Source organism: Schistocerca piceifrons, chromosome X (genome assembly GCF_021461385.2).
Source record: "Schistocerca piceifrons isolate TAMUIC-IGC-003096 chromosome X, iqSchPice1.1, whole genome shotgun sequence".
Lineage (NCBI taxonomy): Eukaryota > Metazoa > Arthropoda > Insecta > Orthoptera > Acrididae > Schistocerca > Schistocerca piceifrons.
In genome coordinates this window covers 575312204-575334436 of record NC_060149.1, presented here as the reverse complement: position 1 = coordinate 575334436, position 22233 = coordinate 575312204, and the positions used below count along the sequence as shown (strand labels likewise).

The 22233-nt window shown below is 38.0% G+C and overlaps 1 protein-coding gene across 1 annotated transcript in view; it reads right to left on the bottom strand.

The window, feature by feature from the left end:
* LOC124723208 overlaps nucleotides 1–22233 on the bottom strand; it is a 150921-nt gene that overhangs the window by 8799 nt on the left and 119889 nt on the right. The window contains exon 2 of the mRNA XM_047248397.1: nucleotides 19069–19211. Coding sequence (XP_047104353.1) covers nucleotides 19069–19211 — 143 coding nt within the window. The remainder of the gene's footprint in view (nucleotides 1–19068; nucleotides 19212–22233) is intronic.

Genomic DNA, 22233 nt, shown 5'->3' with positions numbered 1-22233 from the left:
TACAAACAGTGACATCCAAGCCATACAGAACAATTAGAATTATGAAACACTGGGATACTGTTAAACAGGACTCACTGACATCCCTGAGCCACAGTCTACGCTGTGCTGTTAACTGTCATCTATTGTGTAGCCCTTGAGATTTGGACACATTATTGTGCTACTCACTTCGTATCACTTCAAGGTGTAGTTCCACTTTATTGTAAGTTGCACTGTCATGTGCTGTATCAAATAAACAAATTCAAAAGCCATAGTTCCTTGATGAAGTGCGCCACAACACGTCATTCCCAGCCAGTTCACAGGGCCAGCAACAGCTCACAACATTCAGAGGACTGAATTTTCCCAAGAGTGTTGAGAGCCAAGCTGGAAGTGGGCCTTTGCAGCCAGCAGAGTTATAAGCAAGTCAACATCAGTCTCAAATGTACAGCTGGATGCTAAACTAATGCTGTTGCATGCTGTTGTCAGGCCACCAGAAGACCAGCTATGCTGTTTTTTGCTAGCAGAGGTGTGCCATATTGCTACACTGTGCAGCACAATACAGCATTTCCACAGCCAAGTATGGGGGAAGAGCCTACTTCCTGGGACAACAAACTCGGCTAGGAGTAGTACAAATACTCCTGGCTCAGGCAGCATTCCACATCCAGCAGCCAAGACCTGACAGCACGTGGCCTCCATAGCTGTTGAGTTCAACTCAGGGACTCTTGTATGTTTCTGATGGTCATAATTAGCCACAAGCTATGTAAACCAGTCACTGACTTTAATTGTGGGGCTGACACACTACTTGGTCAGCAAGGATGCAGTGCCGCCAGCCATTTCCTCAGCATTCCGCTGTATGGACGTCACACACTGCCTATTCGAGACAGGCCACACTATGACTGCGACCACTATAGTGACATATGGAGTCATCAAACAATACATGAAGAACTAATTGTTCTTGCATTCTGAACTCTACACTCCCTGCTCTACTGGAGAACTCATCTCGCCTACAGCACTAGACAGATGCAACAACCCCATAACACTACAGAAGATGACATTAAAAATTCTGTTAATATAATTACATTAAAATTTGTCTATATCTATAAACAACACAACAGTAACAATATTTTCAGGGGTTTACACTGCAGCCAAATCACCACAACATTCCAGCACCTCCCAAAACAGAAAGCATCATACTTAAAATTCTAAAATACAGTAAAAAGAGTGCCTGATAATGGAAATTATTTCTCAAACTGTATTATGCAGAAGGTGAATAAAAATAATGACTAGCTGGAAAAAAATTAAAACACTTCTTTTCATAGAACATGGGTTGGGAGTGCCAATTGCATGCATAACTGAACATTGGTTACTTTGTCAATATTCATGTGCATGAAATAAAACTTTGTGAAATGATCACCAGCAGAACACTCCATCTGAATATACTTTGCTACATAAGAAAGTAGGAAGGAAGACTGTGTTTAACGTCCCATCGTCATTGAGGTTATTAGAGATGGAGCACAGACTCAGATCGTGTCATGGATGGGGAAGGAAACCAGCAGAGTTATGTGGCTCCCCCTGTCAGAGGTTCGAGTCCTCCCTTTTGTGTGTGTGTGTGTGTGTGTGTGTGTGTGTGTGTGTGTGTGTGTGTGTGTGTGTGTGTTCTGTCCTTAGTGTAAGTCAGTTTAAGTTAGATTAAGCAGTGTGGCCTAGGGTGATGACTTCAGCAGTTTGGTCCCCAAGAACTTACCACAAATTTCTAAATTTTCCTTTTCCAAGGAACCATCCCAGAATTTGCCTGTAACGATTTAGGGAAATTGTGGAAAGACTAAATCTGGATGGCTGGATGCAGGTCTGAGTTGTTGTCGACCTGAATGTGAATTCAGTGTGCTAACCACTGTGCCACCTTGCTACAAAAAAGCATTTTTAAGGCAATTTCATGTTTTTTGCAGTTTGGGCCGAAATTTTCACCTATGTTCACATTTATTACAAATGTGAATTTTTCAGGTCCCTACAAACGATTGTCCAGAACTTAACTTACAGATCATACTTTCATTATGTTTTTGTTGTTCCATAGTTGATTCTGTATTATTGGAGATGTGATCTGTATATACAACTATTTTAATACATGTGGAAGGGAGATGAGGGCTTAATGTCCCATTGGCAAAGAAGTCATTAGAGACGGAGCACAAGCTAGAGTTGAGATGAGAATCTACCATATCAGTATCAGAGGAACCACCCTATCCTTTGCCTTGATCGAGCTAATGAAACGACGAAAAACATGAATCTGCATGGCTGGAGGGTTAGTTGAACCAAAATTCTTCTGAATGAGAGTCCAGTGTCTTAGCAGTGTGTCATTTTGCTCAATATATTATTTTATTACAGTACTCTTTATGGTTTGCAGCAATAGCTCTGAGAATGTCGTACATTTCTAAATGAATTTGCCCATATTTATTACACCTGTTTCTGTTTAATGAGAAGTTTGCCACACATGCTGTAGATGTGACAGATTGTCCCAAGATACAAACTGCAGTAATCTGGGACTTAGTGTGAGAAATATATGTCAGATAGGAGATTGTGGTGTTTCATACATATTAGGAAAACAACCCTCAAATCCTTTTTGCTAATCTCTTAACTAATCCTGCAAACAGTTTCCACTCATTGCCTGTCACTGTTTAGTAGACAAACTATTTCAGTATTTTACACGTATTAATAACTACTGTCAACTGTTCTAGTTACTAAGAGCAGGAGCACTCTATGTGTAACTTATGACCTGCTGGGGCATGAGAATGCAGTTTTTCATGAAGACATTGTTGATAAATGCTACACTGATTTCTTGCCATATCAGATCTGTAGGAAATAAGCTACTTTGTTTAATTGGGTGAATTATGTCACGGGGTTGTCACAAAGCTACAGAACTTCCACATGCTACCTGAGATTCTGTTTATTATGGAGGATCACTGGTAGTGATGCTCATCTTGTTACATTTCTCTGTGGTCTTTCAGCATCAAGCGTCTGTTTTCACGTCCCACACCATTAAGAGTATAGCCGCTGTCTACGTTAGAGTAGTTATTGTAAATTTTGACATTAATGGCTTATTTGATGTTCAGATCCCAATATGTTTATGTATGGGATATGGTTTCCATTTCAACGAACATAACCATGAGTGTGTTCATGAGACTGTGTGCCGCAACAACAGATTTGGCAAAATAACACTATTTGATGAGGCGTCATTATTCTCTACATTGTTCTGAAATTTTTTTGTCTTGATTGAACAATGTAACTATTACCCCATGAACAAAGCATTTTATAAATCCCAGAAGCACTGAGACGAAGGATGTCTTTTTCTGAGCACATCATCTCTAATTTAGGTAGTGTGGTCAGAAAATAGCTTCAATATGGTGGCTGACTAGGACTGTGCTTTATTTTCTGTAGCTTCCAAGAAAGGAAGGAAAGCTATAGTCAGATCACCCTCGTCATCTTATTCATTACAGGCATTCTTATGGAATATCATTTCCAGATATCTGAACTCAGAAACCAGGTGCTCATTGTCAGAAACAGATTTAGCTTTCTGCCTCATTCATGATCTGCTGGAGAAAATGAAGTTTAATGGAGGACTAGGCTAACAATTTTTAAATAAAGAATATGGTATACACAATTCGAATTTGATGTAAATGCCCAAAATATAATTTCCACCTACAGTCCTTTCTCCTTTTGAGTGGGAATGTGTTGATATGACCATGGTAGCCCGTTTAAGAGCTAATCTAATCAGAACTACCACTACTGTGGGTGGGGAGGCGGAGGGGGGGGGGGGGAACCATCAACCATTGATATAGTGAATGAGAGATTAAGTTAGCCATCTCTAACAAATAAAAACATGGCAACATGCACTCATCACAAGATGATCAGCCTATACCATCCCTTCTTTTATTCAGAGCAGCAACAAATAATAAGAGCCCTAGTATGTATTCAAACTGTTTTCTGACACCCTGAGAAAAGAAGAGATTTGGTGCCCAGGAAAAGACATCCTTCAGCTCAATGTTCCTCGAATTTATAAGTTCCCTGCGAATGGGGTGGGAATTACACTCAATACAAAGTAACTCTATAACACTGCACAAAACACCAATGCCATATTAAATATCTTGATTTCGTCAAATCTGTTGCTGCCAAACCTAGCCTCATGAACAAACATACACTATGTGATCAAAAGTATCTGGATACCTGGCTGAAAATGACTTACAAGTTCGTGGCGCCCTCCATCAGTAATGCTGGATTTCAATATGGTGTTGGCCCACCCTTAGCCTTGAAGACAGCTTCCGCTCTCGCAGTCATATGTTCAATAGGGTGCTGTAAGGTTTCTTGGGGAATGGCAGCCCATTTTTCATGGAGTGCTGCACTGAGGAGAGGTATTGATGTCAGTCGGTGAGGCCTGGCACAAAGTCGGCATTCCAAAACATCCCAAGCAAGCCCTCTCCATGAAAAACATGACCACACCATAACACCACTACCTCCGAATTTTACTGTTGGTACTACACACGCTGGCAGATGACGTTCATTGGACATTCGCCATACCGACATCCTGCCATTGGGTCGCCACATTGTGTACTGTGATTCGTCATTCCACACAACATTTTCCCACTGTTCAGTCGTACAATGTTTATGCTCGTTATACCACATCAGATGTCGTTTGGCATTTACTGGAGTGATGTGTAGCTTAGGAGCAGCCGCTTGACCATGAAATCCAAGTTTTCTCACCTCCCACCTAACTGTCATAGTTCTTGCAGTGGATCCTGATGCAGTTTTGAATTCCTGTGTGATGGTCTAGATAGATGTCTACCTATCACACGTTACTACCCTCTTCCACTATTGGTGGTCTCTGTCAATCAACAGATAAGGTCAGCCTGTATGCTTTTGTGCTGTACATGTCCCTTCGTGTTTCCACTTCAGTATCACATCGAAAACAGTGGACCTAGGGATGTTTAGGAATGTGGAAATCTTGCACACAAATGTATGACAAGTGACACCCAACCATCTGACCATGTGCGAAGTCCGCAAGTTCTGCGGAGCACCCCATTCTGCTCTCTCACGATGTCTAATGACTATTGAGGTCGCCAATATGGAGTACCTGGCAGTAGGTGGCAGCACAATGCAGCTAATATGAAAAACTTATGTTTTTTGGGGTTTTCCGGATAATTTTGATCACATAGTGTATGATTATGTCAGTTGAAACAAAAATCTTGTGACATGCCTCTACCAACTGGGATTTGTATATCCAAGAAATCAGAATGAGCAACAACTTTAACCGGGACAATGGCTATGCCCTTAGTGGTGCATGGAAACAGAAGCTTGATCCTGAAAGGCTACAGAGAAATAAGCTGTGTTCTACAGCATCTAACAATACCAGCATCACTACCAACATTCTTCTGTCATATATAGAGACAATCTCTGGCAGCATGTGGAAGTTCTGTGACTGGCATCTCCACAACATAATACAGCCAAACAAATAAAAGTACTTGATTGTCTACATGTAACTCCTGGCAATGACGATCGAGGAAGTAGTCAAAATCTTGAGATTACACGCAAATATGACGTGACAAGAAATCTGTGAAGCCTTTATCTAACCACAGTGGCAATTACAATTACTATGTTGTTTCATAACCTGTGACCTCTCACATTTTTCTCTCATCATGTCACACTTTTTTACTAGTTGTGCACGTTTTGTAAATTTAATTCTTGTCCATTTTCTTTGTACTATTAATCTACTGCTTGAACAAATATTACATTCCCTGACAATTTCTTTAAATGTGTAGCCCATGTCACCTACATTGACTAGCTGAATGCACATCAAACTCCCAAGTGTTTGTACACAATTGTACGGCTGCCAGTCATAACATATTTTTTAATTGCCTTTTTGGCCAAACTAATCAGCACTGTGGCAATGTGTGACAAGTTATAACACCTGATCTTCAAAATCAAGTAATGCTTGGAAAGTACAACACAGGATGTACACATAACTATTGAAATCAAGATAATGAGTTAAGGACTTAACCTTTGTCAGTAGTTAAGTTCTGATTTTGTCCAATATAAATGGTTTTGTTGAAAGCCTGAAACTGTGAATACAATGGGTGTGTTTATAAATAACTTTCTGCAACCAGTCATGATTTTCTTTTCATTTATTTTTACACAATGCATTTTGGGAAATGATTCTTTTCGAAGTGTTTATTTCTTTGTATTATTCCATTTTTTCGTAATGTTTTAGACGTGTGAGGTCCTGCTTTGTTTTTTTTTTACTATACTGCAATATATAAAAAATGCACGAATATTAGTTAGTCACAGATTTTTATATGTAGCTAGTGGCGAAATTTGGAAGAACTTTTACAGTTTTCTTATGGGCCATTTGTGCAGAGAGTCACACATGTTAAACATCACTCATAACATGTGAGCTGACTCCCCTTCATGCAACCTTTTTTTAACATATCAGAACAAAGACCATTTATGGCATAGCGGTTTTCTATTAGAAGAATAAATTTTGTGCATTTTGGACCTAATGTTTGGATTACTTTGTATGGAAGTGAAAATGACACACCAAGGCTAAGGTAGTACTATAAAAGCACAGACCAAGGTACAATCAACAGGCTTGACAAGTTTCAGAGAAGGAAACAATGTTAAACAAAGCAATTCCAGATGTTGATTTAAGAGTGCAATGCAATTTAGAGTATGAAGAATAATAGTGATGAGCATGTGAAAATACAGGAAATGAAAGAGAAAAAGTGTTTTTTTTTAGTAATAACAATGAGTCAAATTGAAAATAAAAGTAGAAGTGAAGGAATGGAATGAACACAATGACATAAACGGAACTCCGAAAACTTCCAGTGCCTCACTGTAGCAGCAATGCATTTTATTATTTTAACTGTCTATTGTCTCTTTGTAAGAACACAGAGCTGTAGACCTTTCATATACCTCTTCTGTTTATGTACGCAGATGCTTGTTCTTTTGCTAGAGATGTAGCTCAGGCGTAACTATGATGGTGAGGGATAAAGTAGGGTTGGAGGCTCTATTTCTATCTTCTAAATAGAAACTTTTACTGTGAAATGCCCAAATTCATCGTCAGAGGAAATATCTAACACTTCTTGACAAATTTTGGTATTTTTGCATTCAGCATGGCAGTATACACAACAGCACGGAACCATGTGTACACAACAGCTTCATGGTATTGGCTATTAGATTGTTCTACATGTGCTGGGATATGAATGGATAGTTGTGAATAACCTCAAATTTCTTTTACAAAAAGGAAATTAAATGCAGAAAACTGCTAAACTGACAGAGATAAATGGACTACTGTACTCCTAGCTGTCATAATAAAGATTCCTTCCTAAGGATTCAGAGAATTGGTTGGGATCAGATTGATCAGATAGGGTACAGGGAAGAGTAGAGGAAGCAATGTAAGCACTGTGCCAGCTTCCATTCAGAGATTATACAAGAACTGTATAGACAGAGAAGTACAAGTAGAGTAGTAGTAGTAGTAGTAGTAGTAGTAGTAGAAGAAGAAGAAGAAGAAGAAAAAGAGAACAGTAAATGCGTGAAATTTTTTAAAAAATGTACAGTTTATCATTTACTTATTTACTGCTCTCCCACATTTCTTCTATTTTTTGTTTCCCCATTTTTATTTATTTCACAATTCCTCCTTTATTTCTATTCACTTTTCTTTAATTGCACTATTCTTCCCATTAAAAAAAAAATTCATTTGTTCTCATAACCCATATTAAATGTTCAATCTATCCAAGCCTCTAATTATCTGATTAACTGGAACATGGGTCACTGATGTACTTTTGCATCTAATAATATTCTCACCAACATCTTTTGCTTTGCCTCCCTTCTACTTCAAAATAAATGAGTCCTTCTAGTCATGGTGTTGAGTGATTTGTCCCGCCACCCCACCCCCTTCCCCTTCCATCTACCCTACCAATCCTAATGAATATACAGGGTGATTCAAAAAGAATACCACAACTTTAGGAATTTAAAACTCTGCAACAACAAAAGGCAGAGCTAAGCACTATCTGTCAGCGAATTAAGGGAGCTATAGAGTTTCATTTAGTTGTACATTTGTTCGATTGAGGCGCTGTTGACTAAAGTTTTTGGTCCCTTTTTCTTCGAAGGTGCTATTGTAACTGGACTACAGTATCTGGAGATGTTAGAGAATTGGCTGTTCCCTCAGCTCATAAACAAGAAGCACAACAATTCATATTTCAGCAGGATGGAGCGCCACCACATTGGCACTTATCTGTCCGTAACTACCTGAACGTCAACTACCTGAGGCGATGGATCAGCCGCCAGGCAGCCCGTGACAGAGCACTTCATCACTGGCCTCCAAGAAGCCCTGATCTTACCCCCTGAGATTTTTTCTTATGGGGGTATGTTAAGGATATGGGGTTTCGGCCACCTCTCCCAGTCACCATTGATGATTTGAAACGAGAAATAACAGCAGCTATCCAAACTGTTACGCCTGATATGCTACAGAGAGGGTGGAACGAGTTGGAGTATCGGGTTGATATTGCTCGTGTGTCTGGAGGGGGCCATATTGAACATCACTGAACTTGTTTTTGAGTGAAAAAAACCTTTTTAAATACTCTTTGTAATTATGTACAACAGAAGGTTATATTATGTTTCTTTCATTAAATACACATTTTTAAAGTTGTGGTATTCTTTTTGAATCACCCTGTAGATGGGTGTCGGACAAGGCCCAGCAGAGACTGATGTCAAAAGAATTGCAGCATCATAGCAAAGAGGGGTGACAGCATCATAGCAAAGAGGAGTGAGGAACGACCCAATTAGCATATTCTATGAAACAGCAAATGAAGTTGAGCATGTTGTGCTCAGTGGTTATGCTTTGAAGCTGTGGCCAACTTCGATCTTGATACCATCTGGTGGTAACCATTCATTCAGGTGGATAGCAGGTTGATGGTTATGGCCATATAAAAGCATGTGCAAAAGTCACGACAGCAGACATATGGTACAACTCTGATGAGGTAGGACATGCCCTCATAGATACTGAAACACTATGTTTTGGGTGGATGCACAGGACTGGTCTTGCAACTGGGCTTTTCACAGGGATATGACCTATGTGGCAAGGGGTTGAGGATATATGTGGTGTAAGATATTTCATACACTGGATGGATCAATACAAACATACTGTCAAATATTCTCACATTACAAGCTATCCTACAGTCCACAGTACAATTTCCATTTCCCATCCCTTTCAGTTTTCCACATACCTATTTATGTTTACCAGGTGTAGACGTATGAAACTGGAATTTGGTTGCAATAATTACACGACTGTTGTCTGAAACTGATAAACAATATTTATTCACAATAATCACCATTGCTATTTATACATAAAAAAAGCCAACAGTAGTTCTTCTTATGAAGTGAACCAGTCAGCGAGCCATTTTCGTATGAATTGAAGTGTTTTTCAGTGACAGTGTGTCCCAGTGATAATTGAATGGAGCCAAGTCTGGAGAATAAGAGAATAAACCACATGCCTTAGTACTTCACAACTGAATGCCTCAATGACTTTGTGTTGCCTTTTTCCGTATTCCCGTCATTTTTCACATAATGCTTGATTTAAATCAATCATTTGCTGTTGGTGGAGATCAGTGTTCACATTTTCACCAGGTTTTAGCAGCTCACAATAGATGAAACCCTTCTGATCCCACCAAACACAGAGCACTGTCATCTTTCCAAAGTGATTTGGTTTTGCAGTGGATGTCTATGGTTTGTCTGGATACACCCATGATTTACAATGCTTAGGGTTCTCAAAATATATCCATTTTTCATCACCTGCCGCTATTCGATGGAGAAACAACTTTCTTTTGCATCTGGCAAGCAGCATTTCACAAGTGGTCTTTCGATTTGTTTGCTATCTTTCTTTCAGTTCATGAGGAACCCATTTTCCCACCTTCTGTATCTTTCCCATTGCTTTCAACTGAAAGGAAATGGCTTTCTGTGTCACATTTAATTGTTCTGTGAGTTCCTATTGAGTTTGAGTATCATCTTCATCCAATAAGACCTGCAATCCGTTGTCTTTCAAGTTTTTCAGTGGTTTCCTGTGCTTGTCATTTCTCGTGTCAAAATCACCACTTCTGAATTTTTTGAACCACTCGAAACACACTATTTTCCCAAGTACGTGTTCACCAAAAGCTTTGACAATTCTTCAGCAGTTTTCTTCACATGATAACAGAAAACCAATGCTGTCCACAAATCGTAGTTCGTAGTAGGCACAAAACTCGACATGTTTACAGGTTTGAAAGAGATACCAATGTATGAAACTTGGGTTACTATGTTCCGACATCAGTTGACAGCCGTTACAGTAAGCAGTTGGCAGCTAGCACCATCTATAGGGGCAGTCCAGTTTTATACTATTACACCTGGTGTCTTCCGTCTTATACTGTATTTCCTAAACTGAAGTACCTGCTCTCTAGCAAATGGAAGAGTACACCACATATCACATCACCACTTCCTACTGCTGCCTCTTCAACATGTATCGACCCCCTAAAACTCCCTCCCAACATTGTAGAAGCCCAGAATATAAACATATGCAAAACACAGCTGTCAGTCTATGCACTAAGAAACTCAATCCTGCAGAATGTCCTTTCCACAGTCTCACCTTCAGCCCTATACGCAAATTCAATCTTGCTGTACTGTCAAAGATCTACTCTCTTTCTTCTGCTCCCTGCAGTAGAAAAACTTTCCTGCCACACAACTCTGTGACTAAAACTGAACCGATGCGAACACTGAACCTTACCTCTGCCACAGCATATCCTCCGCCTTCATAGATGTGTACTCTCCTCCAAACTTACGCAACAAACAGATCTTCCCTGCCACATTTGCACACAGCCCTAATTGTCCAAATGTATGCACACCTCTATCCAAGTCTCCATTTCTTTAGTTTTATCTTTTCCGTCTCTCCCGTTCACTCAAGCTTAAACCATCTACCAAAATCTACACCCACACTATTTTCTTTGCAATCTCCCTATACCTCTTTTCTGCCTTGCCAAGTTTTCTATGACATTCAATCTGTTCAAAGACCACAAGTGTTTGGTGTTAAAAGGCATTTGGGTGCCACAGCCGCCCGTAAATGTACCAGCTGGAAAACTGCAACTCCACAGTAAAAATTAATTCTGGGCATAAAATATATTGCCATTCAGATGTCTGGGTGGGAGACGCTGAGGAACAACCCACCTAAATAGGGAAGAAATCATGATTAAGAAGAAGAACAGGGGATATTAAGACCCTCTGGCAAGTGGAGAAGTTGGAGAATGTGGAGGAGGAAATGAGAGTGGATATAATGGGAATCTCTGAAATATGATGGGAACAGAATAGAGAATAGATAAGTCATAAATTCAAAGTATTTGACTAAGGAGGAAAATGTAAAGGAATTTGTGCTGTTGGCAAAACATTAGACCTACACGTCAATGAAAAAATGACATCAGTGAGATATGTCCATGAAAGGTTGATAGCAGTGAAAATCAAAAGAAGGAAGAAAACTCTTGTGGTAATACTAACATACTTGCCAAACAGCAGACAGCCTAATGAAGTAAATGAAAACTATGCGAACACAGAGGATATAATAAGACAAATAAAAAAATGTGGGCATGGTTAATAGTACTGAGTAACTGGAATGCAGTAGTATGTGAAAGCCACGATGAAAGATTATGGGAAGCTATGGATTAGGAAAAAAGAATGAGAGGAGAGCTCTTGGTACACTTTTGGAAAAGAAACTGCTTCATTACTGGAAAAACTCTGTATGGACAATACAGGAGAACACACACTTGCAATGGTCCAATTGATGCAAACACATGCCAGATGTTCTGATACAGAAAATATTTAGAAATTGTTTGAAAAATGCTGAGACATTACGAGGAGCCGATAACAATTCAGACCGTGTCCTTTAGTAGGAAAAATAATTATTGAGCTGAAAAAAAAATTAATGTGAAACGACTTAAAAAAGGAGTAAGTGAGGAAAGTAAATGGAAAAGGAAAAAAAAACCTATGAGAAATGAGTTACGTATAAGACAGCAGTAACAATTGGATTTCATTGAAAAACTGCACTGTATTTACTCGATTATATGATGAGGTTTTTTCTCATTTTTGTCATTCAAAAAATACAGTCATCCCAAATTCCCAGATTAAACAACTGCTGCTGATGCCACTGTTTTTACGTTGAGTAATCAATTAGATAAAGGTTTTATATACCAAAGCAGCACTTCCTGTCAGTTTAGCACAACAAACTGTACTAAAAACAATGTGTTTTGGAGAGATGTTTAATGCGGTGTATCATTGGAACTGCATAGTTTCATAATATGCAAGTATAAATACAAAAACCTTTCAGTATGACATATGTTAGCTTCATAAGCCATGAAATCAAGATGCCAGCAGCTTGATTTGCTTGTGTTGGCCAATCACTGAACAGGAGACACCATCTTTTCAGGTAACTGTTTCATAGAATATTACACAAGCAGCATGTATAATACAGACCCTTAACATCTCATATTGAAGGTATTTTAAATCAGTCTCTGCAACTACAACAAAACACATATTTTGTCACCCAATCTGTTTTATTTTATTGAAATAAAACATTACCAGTGATCTGCAATGAAAGATTTACAATATCGCTTGCTTCCTAAATTGAAAAACAGTTTGCTCCAAAAGATGTTGATTTTACTTATGGTATTTTATGTCAGATTTTCGCTCACATCAGTAAACATCTGCTTGCACATTTTTGAGGTATTCCTTTGTTTGGCATGTTGTTACTGGCCTAATCCCACATTCTTTACAGAACTAAGCATTTCTTGATGTAAAACCCAACCCAAACACAGCACCACAAAGCAATGTGGTGGAAGGCTGGAATCAACAGTACCAAATGAAGGAATAGCTAAAAAATGTGGAAGCAGCTGTTGTTTCCTGACATGAACAAAAATTGAACATAAAACACAATAAGTAAAATCAGCATCTTTCGTAATGAAATGCTTTTTGATTTAAAAAGCAGGCCACATTGTAAATATCTTTTACTACATACCATGGATGATGTTTTGTTTCAATCAAACAAAACACGTTTGGTGACAAAATGCACGTAATCTTGTAGCTGCAAAGATGGACTTAAAATACCTTCAAGATTCATACAGCATTAGCAGACAATATGATGACACAAATGAAATTAATGTCTCAAATTAACATATACAATGAGGTGACAAAAGTCATGGGATAGCAATATGAACATATACAGATGGCGGTAGCATTACCTGCACAGGGTATGAAAGGACATTGCATTGACAGAGTTGTCATTTGTACTTAGGTTATTCATTTAAAACGGTTTCCAACACGATGATTGTGGCCGCAGCACAACAGGAATTAACTCTGAACACAGAACGATAGTTGGAGCTAGACACATGGGACAGTCCATTTCGAAAATTGTTATGGAATTCAATATTATGAGAGGAACAGCATCAAGAGTGTGCTGAGAATACAAAATTTCACTCATTACCTCTCACCATGGACAATGCAGCGGCCAACGGCCTTCACTTAACGGCAGAGTGCCAGTGGCATTTGCTTGCAGTTGTCAGAGCTAACAGACAAGCAACACCACATGAAATAAGCACAGTAATCAATGTGGGACATATGATGAATGTATCTGATAGGGCAGTGTGGTGAAATTTGCCATTAATTGGCTATGGCAGCAGACAACTGACATAACTGCCTTTGCTGGCAGCATGACATCACCTACAGCGCCTCTCCTGAGCTTGTGACAATATCAGTTGGACACGAGGTGACTGGAAAACCATGGCCTGGTCAGATGAGTCCCAATTTCAGTTGATATGGGTTGATGGTCGGGTTCTAGTGTGGTGCAGACCCCACAGAGATATCGACCAAAGTTGTCAACAATGCACTCTGCAACCTGATGGCTCTATAATGGTGAGAGCTGTGTGTACATGGAATGGATTGGGTCCTCCAGCCCAAATGAACGGATCATTGAATGGAAATGATTACGTTCGGTTACTTGGAGACCATTTTCAGCCATAAATGGATTTTGTGTTCCCGTACAATGATGGAATTTTTCAGTTTGAAGAACATTCTGGACGGTTTGAGCAAATGATTTGGCTGCCCAGATTGCCTGACATGAATCCTATCGAACATTTATGGGACATAATTGAGAGGTTAGTCTGTGCACGAAATCCTGCACTGGCAACACTTTTGCAATTATGGACAGCTATAGAGCCAGCATGGCTCAATATTTCTCCAGGGGACTTCCAACACTTGTTTAGTCTATGCCACATCAAGTTGCTGCACTAAACTTGGCAAAAGGAGGTCTGACACAATATTAAGAGGTATCCCACGACTTTTATCACCTCAACGTAAACACTATTGTAAAAAGCAATGCTAAGCCTTCACAAACTGTGATTAGACAAGAACCTAATATCACAAGCTCATGATCAGCAGTGACATTTATATCCTTGCTTGTCAAAAACATTTGGCTGTTTTTTTCCTAATATGTCACTATTTCCATCACTCGTGTTTGGAGCCCCTAAAGCTGCCACCGCTCTACCACATGGTTAATTTTCAAGGTTTGCTACAATGTTAATCCTACGTTGTACAATTTCTGCTAATTCAGCTGTAGCGCACCACGAGAACACAACATTGTTGTCACTCAGTATGCTTATATTGTCAGTGCTGTAAGAAATGTAAACTGAAGCAACTAACAATGGATGCAAAATACAGCTGTGACTCAGTTGAGAAACATGGGTCTGCAAGTTCGCAGTTACCAACTTGTTCATGAAGACAGTAGAATGCTAGTTTTAAGTTAATGGCGACTCATGAAGCACAGGTCACAAACAACTGTGCAGCAGGAAAAAAATTTTGTGTCACTGAAGTGAATGTTTGTAGATGGCATCAAGATGAAGAATAAATTAAAGAATGCCAGTTCCACACACCAAACTTTCAGGGGACCATAGCAGGGGAGGTTATACAATTTGGAGCACCAAGTTGTTCAGTACATGGAAGAGAAATGCAATGAAAGCTTCCCGATCACTTGAGAGGTTACCTAAATGAAAGCACTGAGATAAGATTGATGTGTGAGGATGAAGAAGACAACAGGGCTTACATTATGATGCAAAACTGTGCCACCTCAGCAGCTTCTCATGGTATATGATGAAAAACTACTTGCAGCTTAGCATCATATAATCCAAACTATCTGCTAGGGCATAGAGGCAATATCTATCAAATGTCTGTTTATTTTGATATGCAGTCAAATGTTACTGTCAAGGTGACAGGCATGAAAAGCATTCATATAAGGATTTCTGGCAATGAAAAGGTCAGAATAACAGTAATACTGGGTGCACTGGCAGCTCCTTCGGCCCCTTATAAGATTCTTCACAGGAAAAAAATACCTAAACAAAAACTGAGTGTAGGGCTTGCTTAACAGAAGGAAAATGTTGGTGCTGGATGCTGGATTCTTTCAGAGGACACCTCACCCAGAATGTTAAGGATCTGATAGCAAATAACAACACAGACCTAGTTATAATGCCTAGTGGTTGACCTCAACTTCAAGTCATCAGCATTGTTGTGAACAGACCTTTTAAAGATCACCTGTGACAGCTTCATACTGAGTGGCTTCTTCAACCACTCCAGATGAGAAGTTAAAGAAACCCTCAGTACCCATGTGGGGCCAGTGGATCCTAACTGTCTGATGCAGAATCTCAAGTGGGCCAGAAGGTGACATACTGAAGGAAAAAATTCCAGTAGGCTTACAAATGAAGATAGTGATGTGCAAGATAGTGAAAATGCTAAGTAAGGAAAACCATTTCATTTTATTTCCCCTTTTATTGACAAATGTAGACAATCAATAAATGGTGTAAGCTTACAATGGATAAGGGAGATACTTGGTAACAATAAAACAGTTTGTAATTTTGACCAGTCAGATTAGGTTAAAAATAAATTTTCCCCAGGAGCCTATACCTCAATGTGGGCGGAGGGGGGAGTCTTCTATCCAGGGTCATCTTATACTTGGGTATGTACGAAGCAGCACAAGAAATAAATGGTCTTCAGGAGAAGAGTTATATTAAGAAACCATAGGTAACTGTGAAACGATTAATAAGATGAGTGGGGGGTTGGGAGGGGGGAGGGGGTGGATAAAAAGAAATATTAAAACACCTTCCGCAACACACGAGTTCTTAACCAAATTTGAAGCTGATAAAATTAGAGCAGAATGGCTACAACAGAACTGTGAAGAAATTTAAAAACTACAAAGCAAGGGAGGAATGATGTGACATACTGAGACAAATAACTTGAACTTCAGAAAGCGAAAGGGGAATACTATGTGGATGATAAAAGATGAGAATGTTAATGAAATAATGAATGACTGGGACAGGTACTTAGAAGAATTTTATGCTGCAAAAAGTCCTCCAGATGCTTTGTAAATACAGGATGAAAAAGAACTGTTCAAAGAAGACAAATGATTTCAAATCATTACGAAGAAGTTGAGCTGGCACCAATGAAAAGGAACTGTGGAGAAGGAACTTGTGCAGATGGAATCAAAGGCTCAAGCCAAGGGAAGGTAGAAATACTGTAACTGTGCAGTAACATTTATCACAGAGATGAGTAGTGGGCAGATGACTACACAAATACGATAATGCTGCAAGTACTAATGAAAATTAATGGCATGAAATATACAGAATATAGGACATTAAGCCTGAGATCTCATTCGGCAAAAATGCTACTACAAATAATGGATAGATGATTGCAACCAAAAGTTGAGAGGGAATGGGATGAAGAACAGTTCAGCTCCAGTAGTGTGAAAGGTACAATAGGTGGAACTGGACTGTTACAAATATTTGTAAAGTGATACCTAGAAAAAAGTTCATGTCATTTTTGTTGACTTGTAGAAAAGTCTTTGACAAAGTTTGATGGGCTAAACTTTTGGTTATCCTGGAGCAGATTGGAGTTAATTGGAAAGAAAAGCGACTAATAAGCACAACACCACAACAAGTAAAAGTAAAAGTAAAGGTAGGAAATGAGACATTAGAAAGATTTAATATCTATTTAGATAATTCAGTTAAAAAAAAGAGTGTTGTGACAATAGATAGCGAAATGTATAAGATTTGCTGACAACACTTTATTACTACATGCAAATGAAAAGTCAATCAACAATATGTTAAAAGAAATGAACAGCAGCTACAAGGAAGATAGAATGACAATAAAATGTTCAAAAGGCTAAGCCAACTATTTTTATTAGGCACTCAAGGAAAATAAAAATGAAAATTTGAGATCAGTTAACTGAAGAAGTTGATAAGAGTTAGGTATCTAGTATGTAAAATAACTAGTAAGATGGCATGAAAACAAGGGTGGCTATTGTGGAAGAAATGTTTTACAGTAGTAGTATTTTCTACAGACTATTAAATAAACAGACAAGGAATACATTACAGAAGAGTTTTGTATGGAGCATTACCCTGTATTGCTCCATAACAAGGACATTGTGGTGTATACATATAAAGAGGATTATGAGATGTGTATCTGGAGAAGAACAGGAAGAGTGTAATGGACATGTATAATAGGGAATGAAGTTTTGTTACACAGGATGAATGAGAAAAGAAATACTGGGGACAAATGGTTAGGACACTATGCGTGAAGAAACTAGAAGTTACGGTCGCTGGGATAAGAAACAAAGAGGAAGAAGCAGGTAGCAGTTAACTGATGATACAAAAAGGGTCGAGGAAAACCAGGAGGACTGGAGAATGCTCAACTTGCCATAATGAACTAGTCTTACGGGCAGAACAAATACTACTACTACTACTACTACTACTACTACTGATAATAACAGTAATAATAATAATAATAATAATCTATTTAGAGGAAGGAGCAACCAGTAGGGAAACCACTGCCTTTTGCTAAGGTGCATACAGTATTAAACGTATTACTAGCACCATTAGGTTATCTATGAATTTTTCAAACAGCTATCATATTACAGAACAATCCAATAAAATTAATGTAATTACATGGAACAAATAAGGGGGAGCAATAGCTACTGGCCGACATAAATGGGAGTTTCACTCCTGTGAAAAATGCTTAATCTAAGTATGACAATTGTTCTGTAAACAACTCTTGCCAGTGGAATTAGCATTCTGTAAATACCACAGAACAATGAAAGAATTAAATTTACATAAAAATATAAAGAATTCTATTGTCCACCAAAATAAATGACATATGTTTAATAACTGCTGGATGGAGAAAAACACTTTCAGACCTCTGGAATCAATATCACAAAATAAACTGCACCCACACCTAAAGTTTAGTAAACTAAAGAAAGTGTTTGCAAACCTGTACAAAATGGCACCACGAAATGTGCACTACCTATTTTTATGACTAATGAATGATTACTGCGCATGAATACAACCAATTATTCAAAAAATAAATTATAAAACTTACTGTTATTAGAAAAATTAAATCTATTAAAGATGGTAGGAAGGAGTTACTTAATCAGCATAAAGATAATTCAACATAAATGCCACGCAATTAAATGAGATTGAATATGCTTTATTCATATTCATCAATCTTGGACAGGATATATCTACTTTTTCTAACTGGAATAAAGTGCAAATTGCCCAAATTAATGAGATAATTAAACAAATCATACCTTTAGCTCTTACATACAATGCAATTTCAGGAGACACAGGGAAGTGCATGATAAAGGGCAACAAATAAGTGAAAAATATTAACAAAATTCAAATATTAAACACATAGAAAGTAAAAATCAAATATAAAAGATTGAAATAATGGCATTAACGAAAGAGAAGGTATGAATATAACACTGATGGCTGGTATATCATCTCATAACTAGCCTGCCTTTTCACAACACACACTTTTGTCTGGGATCTGACTCTTCATCTCTGCCCCTACATTTTTAAGGATGCTTATTTATCACACACTGCAAGGCAGTTGTCAAAAATTACCTGAAAAGATTATCTTCCACCAGCAACATAGTACACAAATAAAAACAGAGCAGTTAACAATACAGTCTGCTACGCCTCAATGAATGTGTTGGAAACAGACCTGACTATCCATTGGATCATACTATTTTTGACTTCTGCAGTGGAATTTTGTAGCAGTGCACAAACATGTTCCCAGGCTGATAACAGGGCATTTACTTTGTCACGATATTGCTTGTTTGGATCAGTTAATGCGTGTTCAAGGCCCTGGAAAACAAAAGAGGATTTATTCAGTTTCATTTTTCTCTCTGCACATCTGGTTTGCTTGAAACATAACAATCTCCTTTGTACAATATTTACTTAATGAAAAAAATTTTGACTATTCCAAGCTGACTAACGAATACCTGCACACAATTAAGTGGTAGCAAAGAGCAAAAGATTTTAATATGAAGACCTTCAAAATCCAAATTTTTCTTTTATCTTCATGTACACACAAGAATATACAAGAATAACACAAACACTTTTTATAAACAGATTCACATTACATTGAGTCCATTTATAATTTGTTACCATGAGGCCAAACAAATTTTAAAACAAAGAAAGAAAACAGTGAGTAATGTATTTTACATGACAAAACAAATGACAAGCTTTATATTTAATAATTAATTCTCTGTGGCCGATAAAGGTGATGTACGAGGGTGTGCGAAAAGCAATGCCTCAAAGGTTTTTTTGTGTAAAAACTCGTAAAGCTTTTTAAATTAAACAAATATTACTAGCATTCTACGTCTTTATTCTTAGTGTCTACACATTTGCAGCCCTCTGCCGGTACATGCCTCTGAACTGTAGCATGTAACATGGTGGTGTGTAACGTAACTATGTCAGTGTGTGAGAAACAGTGTGCTGTAATCCAGATTAAAATTCACAGAGTTCATCCACACATGGAACATTCTCTCCTTCAACATGACAGCGCCAAACCACACACAAGCACTGTGACTTCTGCAACAATCCAACAATTTGGACCGAGTCATCAGTCATCCTCCATTTAGTACCAACTTGGCCCCACTTAATTGTCATTTGTTTCCAAAACTTAAAGAACACTTTTGAGGACTTAACTTGGATGGTGATTAAGTGGTACAAGCAGAGATGAGGTGGTTGCTCTTTCAACAAAGTCAAACATTCTAGATTGATGGTATCAACAAATTAGTCTAACGTTGGGACTAATGTGTTCGTTGCCAGGGTGACTATGTCAAGAAATAAATATGTAGACATGAAGAATTCAGATGCAGAATATTACTAACCTTTGTTTTATTTAAAATGCTTTAAAAGTTTCCACATAAAAAATTCGGAGGTATTACTTTCCAGCATGCCCTTATACCACAGACATGTATCAGCAGATGTGTGATCTAATGGGGAAGGCAAAAGGACTACTGGAATACAAAACCAAATAAGGATTTTTAAAGTATGTTCATGATGAAAAAGTAGGTATGCATGTAGTTTTCATCAGGAGAGAGAAAGAGCTCCACTAGAAGAGGTACGAGAAGGTCTGACGCAGAGAAGCAACCATGTTTATGAACAGAAACTGCTGGACGGTGTACAGATTCTGATAATATAACTATTTTCATATACATGGCTAACTTAAATGCAATTAATGAAACACTCAATTGCAAGAGAGAAAATTTGTTAGGCGGCAAGGGAAAAAAGCCAAAAGGACAAAGTAGTATGCACTGTAAGCACATCTGTGAATGTTGCACGTAACAAATGGTCATAATGTGATTCTGATGGAAGGTCAACTTTATTTCGGACATTTAAATTAATGTTCAGAACATCTGGGAAGGAAGAAGTCTTCAAAAGGCCAGGATGACAGTACATCCTTTTTTTATAGTTAATGAATAGTGAAAACATTGCAGCGATATGGGAGTAAGTGTATGGATTTTGAGGAACTATTTCTTTGTATAACCTTTTTATTTCTTTTCCTTACTGTGGAAGAAGGACCATAAACAAAGATTACGCATTCTCTGAAGGTCTCAGGATCTCACTAAAGTACTTCTGTTGGTTGTGTGATTTCTTAGATCCAGTTACATTAAATTCTGTGTATCAATATCCAAGCTGCAGTACAGACCATGGCAACAAGTACTTTGTAATATTATTAGTTATTTGCTTTCTTGATCTAAAATGTATGATATAAAAGTGGAGTGACAGATAGTATGTCTTCTGCCCTTATCCTTATGGTACTTACAGAAAGTATAAAATGGAAGACAACAATACTGTTTATCAGTATGCCTGAAATGCTAATTCCCCTAATTTATACGTACTTCATGAGAAAGTCGCTTCCTTTTCAATGATTGCAGTATAACTGTCCAATATTTGCTACCCTTTAGTATGAATAAACAGGCAGATAATGAAACTAACACTACCAAATTCCTTCAAACTCTTACATCAGGTTCCTAAAAACCCCAGACTTGATTAGAAAACTTAATTATAAGCTCTCTTTTCAGAGATGCATTACTTTTTCCTTTGAGAATTTCCTGGATAAATTTTTATTTTGATTTTACTTGACTTACAAATGATTTTATTTGCTGCTTCTATTACACATTATTTTACAAAGTTATCACTAGATGTGGAAAATATATCAAGGAGTCACTCAAACCTTGCAAGAGAATATTGAAGACTGCTTTTACGTTATTTATGTGCATCATACATATAAATTGGACACATCTGATTTGAACTGTCACCCATTATACCAAGTGAAAATTTTGTCCAAGACATTCTGGATATCCTCAATGGTGTCCAGTAGTGGTACTTTATTGTAGTCAGTACTAAAGAGCGCTGCTTACTTTGTCTGGCAGATAGTATATGTTGAGAGAACTGGAAACATCCAACTTTACTTTTGTTTATGACTAATACTTGCTATATGAAGTAATATGTTTCCTCAAAACAAAAGACAAGGAGGAAACTGGTCACAGTCTCTTGCAAGGAGGATCATAAACTATTTTCTTGTCTAATCTCAGGAAATTAGAAAAAAAATGAAACCAGGCTGGCTGACCTAAGCAATGAATTCAGTCAAAATCCTCTTGGAGGTATTCATTACTGTATCACATCACCTCATGTTTCAATGCATTGTGACACCCTGCAGTTTAACATGAAGAACATTTAGATAAGAGCATGTAAGCTTTTAAGCCTAAGGAAAGAGATAAATTCTCAATAACTCTCATCAGGGACAATGCCTGGATAAATACAACATCCACAAATATGTGAGAGTGCAGGAAGGCCTGTGACACACAAAGTTAGA